Source organism: Hippichthys cyanospilos, chromosome 9 (assembly GCF_059441005.1).
Source record: "Hippichthys cyanospilos isolate Australia breed blue-spotted pipefish chromosome 9, RoL_Hcya_1.0, whole genome shotgun sequence".
In the NCBI taxonomy this organism is placed as follows: Eukaryota; Metazoa; Chordata; class Actinopteri; order Syngnathiformes; family Syngnathidae; genus Hippichthys; species Hippichthys cyanospilos.
Window position 1 is genome coordinate 11,869,291 of NC_142377.1, and position 13,603 is coordinate 11,882,893.

The 13,603-nt window shown below is 38.0% G+C and overlaps 1 protein-coding gene across 1 annotated transcript in view; it reads right to left on the bottom strand.

Moving 5' to 3' along the window:
- tex264a (testis expressed 264, ER-phagy receptor a) overlaps positions 1-13,325 on the bottom strand; it is a 50,123-nt gene extending 36,798 nt beyond the window's left edge. The window contains exon 1 of the mRNA XM_088424381.1: positions 12,820-13,325. Coding sequence (XP_088280507.1) covers positions 12,820-13,077 — 258 coding nt within the window. The 5' untranslated portion in view covers positions 13,078-13,325. The remainder of the gene's footprint in view (positions 1-12,819) is intronic.
- Between the last annotated feature and the right edge of the window lie 278 nt (positions 13,326-13,603).

The window sequence follows — 13,603 nt, forward strand, 5'->3', positions numbered from 1 at the left end:
TAAATAGTCCAAATTAGGGCTGTCTAGGGTTCTGTTGTTTTATATCATTTAAAAATGGTTGTCTAAGTTAAAGCATTGACTTTGAAGATTTTTTTTCCCTATGCTGTTATTAAAAAAAAAAAAAAATCTGTTAAATCAGTTCCATTTACTTCCTGTTGTTGGTAAACTTTGCAAATTGCTCAACGTCACAAGCTTTGCTGAAAATAGTTGAGGAAGTACTCACCATCTGTGCTGATTTAGATGCACACGCATTGAAGACGCCACTAACAAGCACAGAACATATTTTTGGACCAAATGAAACAGCAATTTTACAAGTAACTCTCCATGTCACTTGTAGAAATGATGAAGTTAGTCATGAAGAAAGTTGAAAACGACATGGAGTAGAAAACCAAGCCAAGCAGTAAATAAGACGCTTTAGAGCAGCACCGTGCTTGGGTATCATGAATTTTAGATCAACATCACAGTGACACATAGACGTGACTGAAATATGTCTAACCTTAATGTTAGCAAGATACGGTAATCTCTTCGCCAACATAATACAAAAGAGTCCTCAACGGGGCTGAAAATTTGACTCCACTTTACTAGAGAAATAAAATATAGTACAGTGTATATCATATACTGTACTTGTAGATTATATATATATATATATATATATATATATATATATATATATATATATATATATATATATATATATATAAAAACAGAAGTATATTTCTTTAAGACCTGCATGCTGCTTCTTGCTGCACAATGACAGCGCCCGTCTGCGGAGGGCTGGCACTGAGGGGGGCACAGATGGGCGCCACCATCACTCATCCACAAGTGTCTGGCATCTCCACATAATTATCACATCCAAAACGCTGCTCTTCCTATTCATCTCCTTTTCGCACCTTGTGGGATTTGCAAAGTTCCGCGCTTTGCTTTGAATTCACTCACACAAATTCATCACTATTAAATACATTGTATTACATGATATTCCGTGATACCTGTGAATGTCTGCGTCTTATAGGAAATAGTAACGAGATACTATTGGCTCAATTTGAGTCTACGCTGTCACCTGGCAGACAGCCACCGCAGCGTGTTGAACAGCTGTCTTCTGCTGCTTTCGATAGTGAATTATTCATCCAAGAAAGAGCGGCAGGACATCCGGGCTCCGTCAATAGCTGTGTCTGCATTGTCAGACTACATTACGACAACCATGAAATGTCTATTGGAAAGGATGATGTGGTGCTCTAGTTGAGAGCAAAAAGCGTTGCACTTTGAATTGAACTCTCTTAATGCTGGCCATTTTTAACAAAGCAAATTCGCGAGCCAATTTGGAGCAATCTGACTGAACGTGGTTAGTTTTTATACTATTTTCAAAAACCTTTTTTCTACCCATTCCCTTAAAAAAAAGTCGTTGATGTTACCGGTACTCCTCCGTAGGGTTTCCTTTGATGTTTTTTCATGCAGACGAAACAAAAGGTTGGCAGGCTTCTCACTTTTCTCTAAGAATTAACTTCAAAGAGAATTTTGACTTCTCAGAATTCTGACAATTATTATTTTAATTACCTTTAATGAGATTTATGAATTTAAATCAGAATTCTGAGAATAAAGACATAATACTGACCGACTGAGGTGAGAATTCCCAGAATAGTCAGAATTCTGAAAATACTGTCAAATTATGACTAAAGTGAGAATTATGAAACCAGATCAGCGATATGACAATCCAGAATTCTTGAAAAAGAGTCTAATCTCATTTAGATGCAATTTCAAAGAGGGGAGAATTCTGAGGATAAAGTCAGATTTCTTACTTTAAAATGAGAATTCTGTCATTCAGAATTGTAAGAATTAAATAAATATTTTCACGTCAGAATTCAAAGATACTGGTGTAAATGAAAAGAGAAAGTAACTGCAGTCCTGCATTGAATTGCACACTGTCTCTTTAAGTGAAACTCATGAATCCAATAGTTATTTAAGGAAAATGAAGTTAGCATATTGCTGTTTCTATTGTTAGTTAATTGTGGCTCATTTTGGCCTTATTGTCGTCAGTTGAGATTTACAAGTGAGTGCGAGTTGATCGACATGAGCCTGCTTTCTTATATCAAATGGATCAGGCTATTAACAAACCTCCTACATTCCCTTTCAACACGGACACCCAGTGGATAGTACACAAAAACAATGTAAGCAGCCTTGCAGAGGCGACAAAAGCTGTCCTCCCACTTTTCTTCTTTTGGCACACTGCTGCCATCTTTTACGCTCTGTTCTGATTATGAGACAAGGGAGCGTTTGCCAACGCCGTGGCTCGCTAATGATATCATGGAGGACTCCCGCTGTCATTTTCATCCTACACAGATGCACAAACAAAGAGGAGTTCTGCTTCCACAAGGCATCATTTCAGAAACAAGACGTGATTAGGACATTGATTTACAACAACCCTTTTAACACTATTAACTTGAGTTTTATTAGCACAATCGGTGGAGGATGGGAAGATGTCTTTGAGTGGGTAGACTTCAGATGGGCATGATTTATTTGAATACGTAGCATTTGATTGATCTGCGGTTTGCATTAACCCATTCTTCACCAACCCAAGTGAGATGGACTTTTGAATTGTAGAGCTGTTAATGGCGGTGAATGAGTTAACTTATTCATAGCTAGGTAGATTAAAAAGAGATTTTTGACATCTGTAGCAGTTAATGAAAGTGAATGAGTTATCAATGTTACACTGTCTCCAGACCAAACAAACTTATTGCCTAAACCGGTTGCTCGTATACCTCACAATACTATTTGTTTTCTGTGGCATGCTTGAACATGATTTGTTGTGAATTTTACTTTGAAGAAGAAGAAATAGATCATACAATAAATAATTAACCCATTCCAGACACCAAATCTTTTATCATAAAACTCTTACCTAAAGAGCAAGTATTTCTTGAAAAAAACGTATTAGCATGGCTAGGTTTTTAACAGTTGTCTTAAACAGGTCCAAAAGCATAATCTTAGGGATTCTTTGGCAGTAAAAGTTATAGTATATAATTATTTTGATTATTATTTTTCATGCACAATTAATACCTAAACCAAAAATATTTTTGTACTTGCTGTGGACTGAAAATTATAATTAATTGTCAGATAACCAATCATTGTTCACCTATGGGTCATGTGATGTTGACAAGCTGAGTTGAGACTGTTCATAACCTGAGCCTTGAGCACATGCGATGTAATTTTAGGTTGACAGCAAGTGTGAAAATGCATTTTTAAAATTATTAAATGTACATGAACAATAACATAATTAAATTAAAATTTTACTGATAAAAAATGCTAAATAAGTGGAATATCAAATTTGATCAAATTTGATCTCACAATTTAGCTCATTTTATAATTTTCAAATTTTAAAATGACGAATGAATCAAATTAATTTATTTCCGAGCCCAACCTTAGAGTGATTAAAAAAAAAACACACACACATAATAAAACTACAAGCGGACAAAGGATGTATAATTGTATGCTATTATATTGGTTAAAAGTAGTACTTAAAATGTCAGTCCCAAGTGCCCATGCAGGCGACAGTAGGTTTCCAAAACATTGGGTTTCTCTCATCCTTTTGGGACTTTGGATAGGCTCGGGTAAAGCAGAGCAAAAGACTCTGGGATCAAATGTGGAGCCTTCACCTCGATCACAAGACAGTACACCGACACAATGTTTCTCCACCATGCTGCAGAAAACTATTTTAGATGGCATCATCTGAATTTGACCAATAATCAGCCTGCATGCATTTCTGAGAATCTCACAGAGGACACACACAGCTAAAATTCATGGATCCTTTGCGCCAATTGGTTCTAAGGATGGCCGCCCCTCACAAATGACGCCATTCTCCTCTATACCTGATTCCTTTAAGCAATGTCTCCGAGGGTCTGTTGGGAGAAAAAGTCATTTCAAAAGCAATTCTTTGCCTGAGGCTACAAGGGTTATTTTTGATGTATGAGGGCTCTCAAACAATAAAAAGGTACAGCTGACAGAGGTAATTCTTTATTAGCAGACACATAATGAGGATTTACTCTCTTCATCTTGTCCGCACTTGGCTCTGCATCTCTTTCCTCCAGGCTAGCAGCACTTGGTGGGGATTGTTTAGGGTGCTGGCCCCTGCTGCGATTGGTCAAAGTTTAACATGGTTGCAATTCGAGTGATGTGTAATGAGGGGTACTTAATTCTACCCAGGTCAGTTACCAATTCTGGCTTGAAACCCAACAACCAGGCACCAAATATTTTTAACATTGAACTCCGCATTGAATGTTTATGTTCATGTGTTCCTATTAGTACATCCTTGAGTTTGAAGTAGGATGCAATACCAGATATTTACGCAGAAAGATGATAGATTAAATATTTTTTGTCTTAAATCTGTTTTTTTTAATTGCCTGATTATAGCAACATTCTTGTCTTCAACAGAATGAGCATGCTGCATAACAATGACAGAATACTGCAGAGATAAATAGCAGTTCAAATTTAAAATCAATACTTTGATGGCGTCTTATTTTGTCTCCCTTTTTAGATGATTATTTTAATGAACATACAAACACATTGTGCATAATTCATATATATGATCATATGTACATATGCAATCATATAATCAAATTTATACGACACAAACTTTTATACAAGATCCTACTCAAGTTGTACATTTTTTAAACATTTTTGATACAATATTTGGAAAACTATTTTGAGCACAACAATTGATTCAAATATTTTCTCATCTATTTTATAGTTGTTTAATTAATTGATACCTTGAATAAAAAAAAATTACCAAAAAAATAAAAGATAAGCCGCACTGGGCTACAAACCACAGGGCTCAAATCGTGGGAAAAAAGTTGTGGCTTGTAGTCCGAAAAATAAGCTACTGACATCAACATTAATAATAGCTCAATTTATTAGTCCCCTTCAGCAAAAAAAAAGCAAAAAATAAATCCTCCGCTAGTATTTTTAGCTATCATTCGTGAGCATCAGTTGACAATCGAGCATGCCGTCAATGAGCTGTTTCAGTCTTAAGGCCTCCAGCGAAGACGCCCAAAACAGATGCAACATGTCCACAACTGATCTCCATCTGTTTTATTTTCTACAGCAACCCCTTTCTGTTCTGGTTTTGATTTTTAGTACAGTGCGCAAAATAAAAACCTAATTTCCTCCGTTCCGCTTCTTAATTAGCAATCCCAATAAAAGCTTGATGCTGTGACCTCTCACACTCACCTACGCGTTCTCATTCTGTTCAGTCGTTCCGAGTGTGATTTCATACCTATTTCTGGAACGCTAAGGCAGATAATGTGGGTGAACACTGGCGTACACAAGCGGAGAGGCTGACACGCAGAGAGCAAGGAGCACAGCAGATTACGGGCTTATGAATGCCTCAACAAGAGCCGTCTCTTGACTCAGTGTGTCAGAGAGATAACCTGTCTTTGCCGATTGGATGTCATCCCTCCGCACCCTACTCCACATGAGGAAGAGATGAGGAAGAAGCAGGTTAGAAATGGAAACTAATAGGGCTGTGCAGCACAGGGACCACAGGTATGCTGGGATGGGATGTTTGCTGTCAAGTTAATGGATGAGGCGGGCCAGGGAAGCAGGCAAGCTTCACTCAAGCTAAAGTAAACACAGACCATCAGAAAATGTATCATTTATTGATTGCTAATCGTTTTACTAGAAAGCACAAGAGAGTGAATCCTTTTTCTGTTATCTTTTCTGTTATCTTCTGTTAACTATCTTCTGTAATTATATTCTGGTGTGCAAAAAGTTTTTCGAAAGCTCATCATTGTTTTAAAGGGAGTATGTGTAATTTTTCGCATGCGCCCGTTGGAGCTTAAAAGCATTACACTAAATGCAGCAATACACACTCCTCCAGCTCTCTGTAGCTGTAACAGGCATGGCGACCTCTGGAGGAATGGCACGCCGCATGTTAATATCATTTAATGATAACTAGGCTAACGATTATATTTAAAACATACTGTTTTTTACATTTATAATAATGTATGTATTCATTTTGAATTAAAAACGGTCTAAATCTTACTTTTTATCACTTTAATCAATTTTGTTTTTTAATCAATTTGGAAATTTGGTAGTGAACAATTGAAAAAAGGCATAAATAAGTCTGTTCTAAGGCTAATAAAATGTAACTTAAGGAGATGCTTTACTTATTTAACACCCTTCAGTAGCAAAAAGGTAGTATTTTGCATGTATTTGTTTGATAAGCATTATTTTTCACGTATTCTTAAAGGGATAGTCCATTATTTTAGCCATTTTCAGCAGTAAAAATGTATTTTGTCCATAATTAATGTGATGACTAAATTGTCTTGTGCAATTAGTACTTTTTGCAACTTGCAGTCACTGAATGTCACATCGCATGTGCTAAACACTCAGGTAATGACCAATTACAGCTCATCTCCTTGATATCACATGACCAAAGGAAAAGAGGTGAGGTGTGATTGCTCGTTACCTGAGGCTTGAGCAAATGTTTTGTTTTGTTTTTGCAGTAGACAGAAACTGGGAAAATGTTTTTAAAGGTGTCAATTTAATGTGAAAAATAGTTTAGTAATCAAATTGACACAATATTGTTTCCTGACAAAAAGGGGTTTAATAAGTGGACTATCAATGTTGCCAATTGCGGTCCCCTGAAAATGACATCACAGTTGCTTGGTTCACAAGCTGAGCCGTGACTGGTTCTTACCAGAGTCCTAAGGACAAGTGATGTTCTTTTCTGTCAGCAAGTGGCAAAATGCATTTTTTAAAGGTAATAATTGTATTTGAAAATATTGTTATCAAATTAATTATAAACTCAATTATAACTTTTTACAGCTGCAAATGTCTAAGGAGTGAATATCCCCTGAACTCTCACTCCCTGTTTCCAGTCTACTTTTTCCTGCAACGTGTTTAGCAGCTTTTGCTTCAAATTTCATTTGCAATCAAATTTTACAATCTGGTGGATGCTCAACTGTATATGACTTCGTTGCATCACAAGATGATACAATAACAATTTTTGATTAACAAATCAAAATCTTTTTTCATCCATCTCTAGCAAAAATGATGATATATGGACTCCAGTGGCCCTTGGGATCTTTTATTTTTTACTGTCAATCTTTCCATAACCAAGTACAGCTCTGGTGTCTTTAGGCGATGCTTAGACCTCGCTGGTAATTACACATGGTGTCCTGGGAGCTCTGGCATGTATAATTACTGGCAAAGGTGAACAGCTGACTGGAGGCGGGACGTGCTTATCCTTGGCTGCAGTTGCGGAGCTGGTCATCCAGCTGGCCGCGACATGGCCTTCCTTTCAGCCAGATGTCGCAGAGCAAAGAGATGGTCTTCTCTATCTAATAGGAAAAATGAACAAATTGCTCCCTCATCTGCCTCACCTCTTAATGTTTAGCTCCTTTTCGCAACTGTGATTAATATCAGGCCGTTTCATCCATTTCTCTGTGCATCGGGGCGAAAAAACAATCGAGCCACATAACTGATAGTGTGAAAGATTTAAAAGCATTTTTCTACACCTTGTTTCACTAACTAACAGTGGCATGTGCACTAATGTCTCTGTCTGAAGCAACAAAATGGATGAATGGTGCATCCTCCGGCAAACATAATATAATTGGGGGGGTGGGGGTCACCCAGTATGTTTTAGTCTGGATGACTGTGCTCATTTTGCAGTTTCTCTCGATAGAGGCATTCATAAAGATGAAATGGGGAGCTGGGACAGCCAGCGTGCTAGCAGCGTTGAATCACATTGACTTTGGAACCTGTGGAAGCGCACCACAGTGGATCAACATATTTATTTCTCATTTTATGCTCACATTTAAAAGTGGCAGCCGTGTGCGATGAGTCCTCCACCTTTCATGTTGTGTCCGCCGACAGACATACAAGCGGCGGTAAAATGCTAATAAATTTGATGGGGAGTGCAACGGCGCCAGGCGCTCTGATCAGAGATTCTTATTGATGAGTTGGAGGCTCTCAAGGTGAGTCAGACTACATCCAATTTATATACCTCTTTCCAGTTCACACCACACCTCAACTCATCCTTCAGTGCCACTCCCACACGCATAGGTGTGAAATGTTTTTTTCTCTGCCTGCCACAAGAAGCCTACGATGCAACAGAAAATAGCACAATATTGTACTGTTAAACTGCTGAAAAGATGTGCATATAGTATATTTTATAAATATATATTTATATATATTATATACACATATATATATACACACACATATATATATAAGATTTTTAATGACAGGTCAAAGCAAAAAAAAAAAAAAAAACCTGAAAAAAAAACGGTCACTCCGATCTTAAGACCATTTTATAGGCTACTATAAACAATTTTATGGCGATCCTCAACTGTTCATAGATTTAATTAATGTATACAAGCAAATCAAATGTCGGTCAGGACCCCAGAAATGGATGTTTTGATTATCTGTGAGTTGCTCGTTCTCTGCTAAATTATTGCATGCATCCCGGCGACACTCCCACGGGCCTCTGCCCACACTCCTTGATGAATCTCGCAGACAGCCTGCCTACCCGCGGAGCGGTTACTCTTTTTACACCCTTCTACAGAACAAGAGCTTGTTTACCTCGTTGGTAAATCTGTCACAACAGCACAGATCGAACATGCAGTTACCCTTCCCCCCCAGGATACTCGTTGATAACCTCAAAAGTGGCTGATTTATGACCCTATGGTGCACCTGCAGGTCAGCAAATGACCCCTAGGCGGCAGCCAGGCCAAACTGCTGAATCCCGTCGGCTTGTGTTTGTAATTACAAGCACATCTGCAAACAGTCACAAGCATGGTGGCGCATAACAGATCAAAAGAGTTCAAGGGGGAGTAACGAGATGTTGTGCTAATTGGCCAGTGTTGACTCAAAGACCCAAACAATGCAACAGGAGAAGGTCAGCTACACCGCAAGACAGCTGAAACCACACAAAGTTGCCACACTTGTCAAATGAACAATATTTGGACACTGAGAAACTAGACTGAAAGTTAATATGAAAGTTACTGAAATCAATATGAAAGTTACTGAAATAGTAATGTTGTGGACCCAACATTCTAATGCACGTTTTTGCACTTATTGATAAACTGTTCTTACATTCCTGTGGGTCTTAAATTTGGATATTCATTAGTATTTGTTTCAACAGCAATGTCTGACCTTCAGTGGTTAATTTTCATAACATTTTCATTTCTTATTACTTTCTTTGAATCTCTCATGTTCAAGTTCTTTCCCTGATCACTTGGGGTTTTCTTTAATTGACAGATAGGTACAAAAACTGTCCACGTGTGTCGACAAATTCAAATCCGACAAACCTTAACACCTATTGGCAATTCACAATGCAACATGCATGTTTTTGAAATGTAGAAAAAGGCTCGACTAAAGTCACACAAGCATATAGAAACTATACTAGTTTCAGGAAGGCCATAGCTGAGATCAAATTCCAAACTTCCTATTGTTGAATAAACTTCACGATCTATGGTCAGAACCATGGTCAGAAATTAAGCTTAAGACATTGCTGCAACAGAGACCCATTTTCCTTCAACACAACTAAACGGCCTGTAACAATACTGCTATCTAGTGGTCATAAGTATACCAACATGGGTGAAAGGCAGTAAGTTAAAATGAATACTTAATTTCACCTGGGTTGCAAATTGTGACCTAAAATGGTGTTATTACTGTATTTTTTCATATTGTCATCTTTTTCTTTGCTACTAGGCAATCGATGACCTCGTCAAGCTTCCACAGAAAGACAATTCAAGTCCTAAAAGCCTGTGGTTTGGCTCAAAGAATGTGGTGTAAATCTAAACGTTGTCAGATCTACAGAAATGTTTTGTTTTTGCAGACTCCTGCCTACTGGAAAAAAAAGAAAATTCACTATGTTTCATAACCTTAAATATTGTACCTACACAACTGGGCACTTATGATGTTATTAAGTCTTAACATGTGACTTGAAATCCACTCTTGCAATTTGTAAGGAGAAGAATAAAGCAGGAAATCAAAACTTACTTTCCATAAAGTAAGTTTTTATTTTTCTCTGTTATGTGGTGGGAAAATAGATTTCATAAAAGTAGACAAAGTTCTATATCACAAAGATAACGTAGCAAAATATGTACGAGTTCCAGAGGACTAGTGACTGCTGACTACATGAAAAAAAATTTAAAAAATAAAATAAAAAAAGAGGGCAAGAGCACCATGATTGCGATTTGTTCACCAAATTGTCAAGAAAGGCAGCAGTGTGTATTTTTCCTTATTTAGAAATGAAGCAAGTCAGGATAGGGTCGTGGGATACTGTCGCCACGGCGGCGCGTATAATCACATAATAGCATCCTTGTGATCCCCTCTAGTCAATCTCACAATAGTGACACCAGCAGAAATGTTCTTATAAAGCTCCTCACTGAGGCACTGGCCATAAGTTTGACTCTCACGCTCAACCTTTCCACTGACACACTGACTGGAAAGCAGAGCACAAAGGTTCCTCCAATGAGCAAAGTTTATACGGATTGGTTTTTTTTTCATTTTGTAAACTAAATCTTCAACTGTCAAAGTGTGTTTTTCTTTTTTTTATGGCTAAGACATTAGTACATCGGCGTCACAGCCAAGTATGCTACTTAGTTTATTAGATAATTGATCCATAAGGTGTGAATATGAGTAAGAACTGTTGTTTGTCTGAATGTGCCCTGCAATTGGCTGGCGCCAGCTCCAGGAACTACCCCACCTCTCGCTAAAAAGTCAGCTGTGATAGGCTCCAGCTGGAGAACAGGATGGATGGATGGATAGACAAGGTCACAATGCTCCTGGGGATAAAAACATTTATTTTGGCACACAGTTGGCCGACACGACACATAGCCACAACAGTGTACCGCTGTGATTATTGATGCAAAAATACAACATTTAAGCAATACCTAGTAGTACTAGCATTGCTCTCATTATTGTATCACCTTTGATTATGTTGTATAACTTTGCAACTGTTAGTGTGTAACTCCCTTATCAGTTTGGAACTCAAGAGGGAATTTACATCAGACAGCTGCCGTGCAGACAATATGTTGCTTAATGAATGTATTAGCTCACCTGTTGTAAAAACATGGCATCAATCCTACACAGGCTGTGTTTCAACTGAGACTATTTTACTTTGTTTGCAGTGACCTCTTGATGATTTTAGCAAGCCATTTCTAGCTAACTTCAGTTTTTTACACCCAATTAAAGAATGTCTTGACAAAAATATGTTCTATGTGGTCACACTGGTGCAGAGTTTCTCTATAATTGTGCATGAACTAACAGTGGCTGTGGATTGAACCTTACATTGTGTGGTAGGTCTAAAATTGCTGTTAAAAGACTGCTCTCATGCGTCAGTGTTTCTGCCATCTGGGTTGGTGTTATTTACCACTGTTTGGATTGCTACGAGTCAAGTGTGCGTTTCCTGCCTGTCAGCTCTCTGCAGTGGAAAGTCTGTATGCATCTTTGCAACTTTTGAGACAAGTGAGGCAGCCCGCAGCCAGCATACGAGAATGGAAAATATCAACAGTGCAACGTGGCATTTAACAGCTGACTGGTTTCATCATCCAGGCTCCTTTTCTCAAAAAAAAAAAGGACTGCCTTTATGTTTAATCCTTCAAGGGCAAGATTTTTTTCAAGAGGCAGTTATCACTAAATCATGATGCAAGCGATTAAGCATAGAACTTTTAACTCATGACATAAGTTACAAAATGTTCACTTATTGAGAGGAACAGACAAAAATAGGCAACAGCTTTGACAAAGTTATGAATATAGGGGAGCAGGGGGGTAGTTTACAGTTAAGAATTTCTGACAATGTCATTTTGTGGTTGTTAACTATTTTTGTCATATGACAACATAAAGTAAACTCAGATACCAGTATTGTTTCATATGTTCGGCCTATGAGTGTCCTCTATAAATGTTAACTGTCATATTAAGCACACTTTGTTGCCATCATCCATTATGTGTAGCTGCTTATACCACACTTTACTCCTTGTCAATTGTTGACGCTATTGCCCTAGTAGTACTAACCCAAAGATAGCTTTTTTTTCCAACAGTTATTAACACCGTGCATAACAACAAAACAAGAACATGGTGAAAATAACATATGCACACTGTGAATTATGTTTTTTCATCAATATTATTATTCTATTTATTGTTTATACTGCATTTTTAATGCATACCAATCGGGGCAGCGTTCCCAATTTTGTTGGATACCACCTATACAATGATAGGCTAGCAATAGTTTTGTGTTTGCATATTTTACTTCTTACTTTTATGTAGCATTCCATTGCTACGTGGTTTTGATTTTGTCTATTGCAGGCTTACATCACAAACCACTCAAAAATATAGCAATTTTATGTATTTAAAAAAAAAAAAACTCTACTACATTGATTCATTAATGAGCATATCTATTGTAGGTTAACACTACTTTTCTTAATGTTTTCCCTCGTCCGAAGTTGAACCGGACAAAAATATAAATTTTATGTATTTATCTAACAAATGAAACAAACTAAAAAAGGAATTCGTAGGAACATAAGCCTTCACGAAAAATAAACACTATGCTCTTTTATGTAAGCATTGGCTGTCATGACAGTAATTTGTGCTCTAACCTTCTTAGGCAGATCAACTCAGAAAGAGACTTCGATCTCAATAGGCTAACAGGTTGACTCAGATTACTCGATTATTCGATGGAATAATATTTACAATAATATAAAAAAAGCTAATGGGGGGCGTGGCAGAATGGAACCACCTGAGCCAGGAAAAAACCCCGCCAACTGTAATAACATGTCATTTTAAAAAAGTGCCATGTTATGTCATCATAAACGCACAAACACACACCTGTTCAGGTTCATCATAGAAGATAGCCATGGTCCTCTGTTTGGGTCCAATGCTGCACGTCTCTGTGAAGGCTGCCCCGCAGTCTTTGTAGGGTCCCTCTTTGAATTTATACGCAAAGGTCACATTTCTAATCGGCGGTGGTCCCGTCTTCACGTCCAGGTCCACCAGAAGGCCCGAGTAGATGAGGTATCCCCCCACGGTAGCCAAAAGGCAAAGCAGCAGGACGACTATGAGGAGCAGGAGAAGGAACTCAGACATGTTTTCAGTCAAGCGGCACCGCTGAATGCAGGTTGTTTGAGTGAAGAAATCTGTCGAGCCTCAAACGTCCTCTTCCGGTTTCGTCGCGGCGATTGTGACCCAGCAGGTTCATACGATAGTTACAAAGGCAAACATTAAGGAGAAAAGGTGTTCAATGTGGTCGCCCGTTGCAAAAACAGTCAAGTGACTAAGAAAAGACACTTTTGTTTACGGTGGTTTCCCCGAACAGTTGGATAAGCTTCCTGGATAGACCACTCACTTCCATTCAAAGGGATCAGTAATATAGTTCTTCTGTAAGGACGATATCAAAAGCTAATTTGATGATTATGTCAACAATATAAATTATGCAATAATTACCTCATATTCGGAAATAAATAATATTTGGTGATTGACGTATAAGTATTAACGACGAACAACCCTATGTTAGTGTGTAGTGGTTCAGTCCAGAGATGACGAAATTGGGCTCATTAGCATGGAAACTAAACCGTGGCATTCTTTTTATCTCGCGGTTAGTGTGATTCACGCC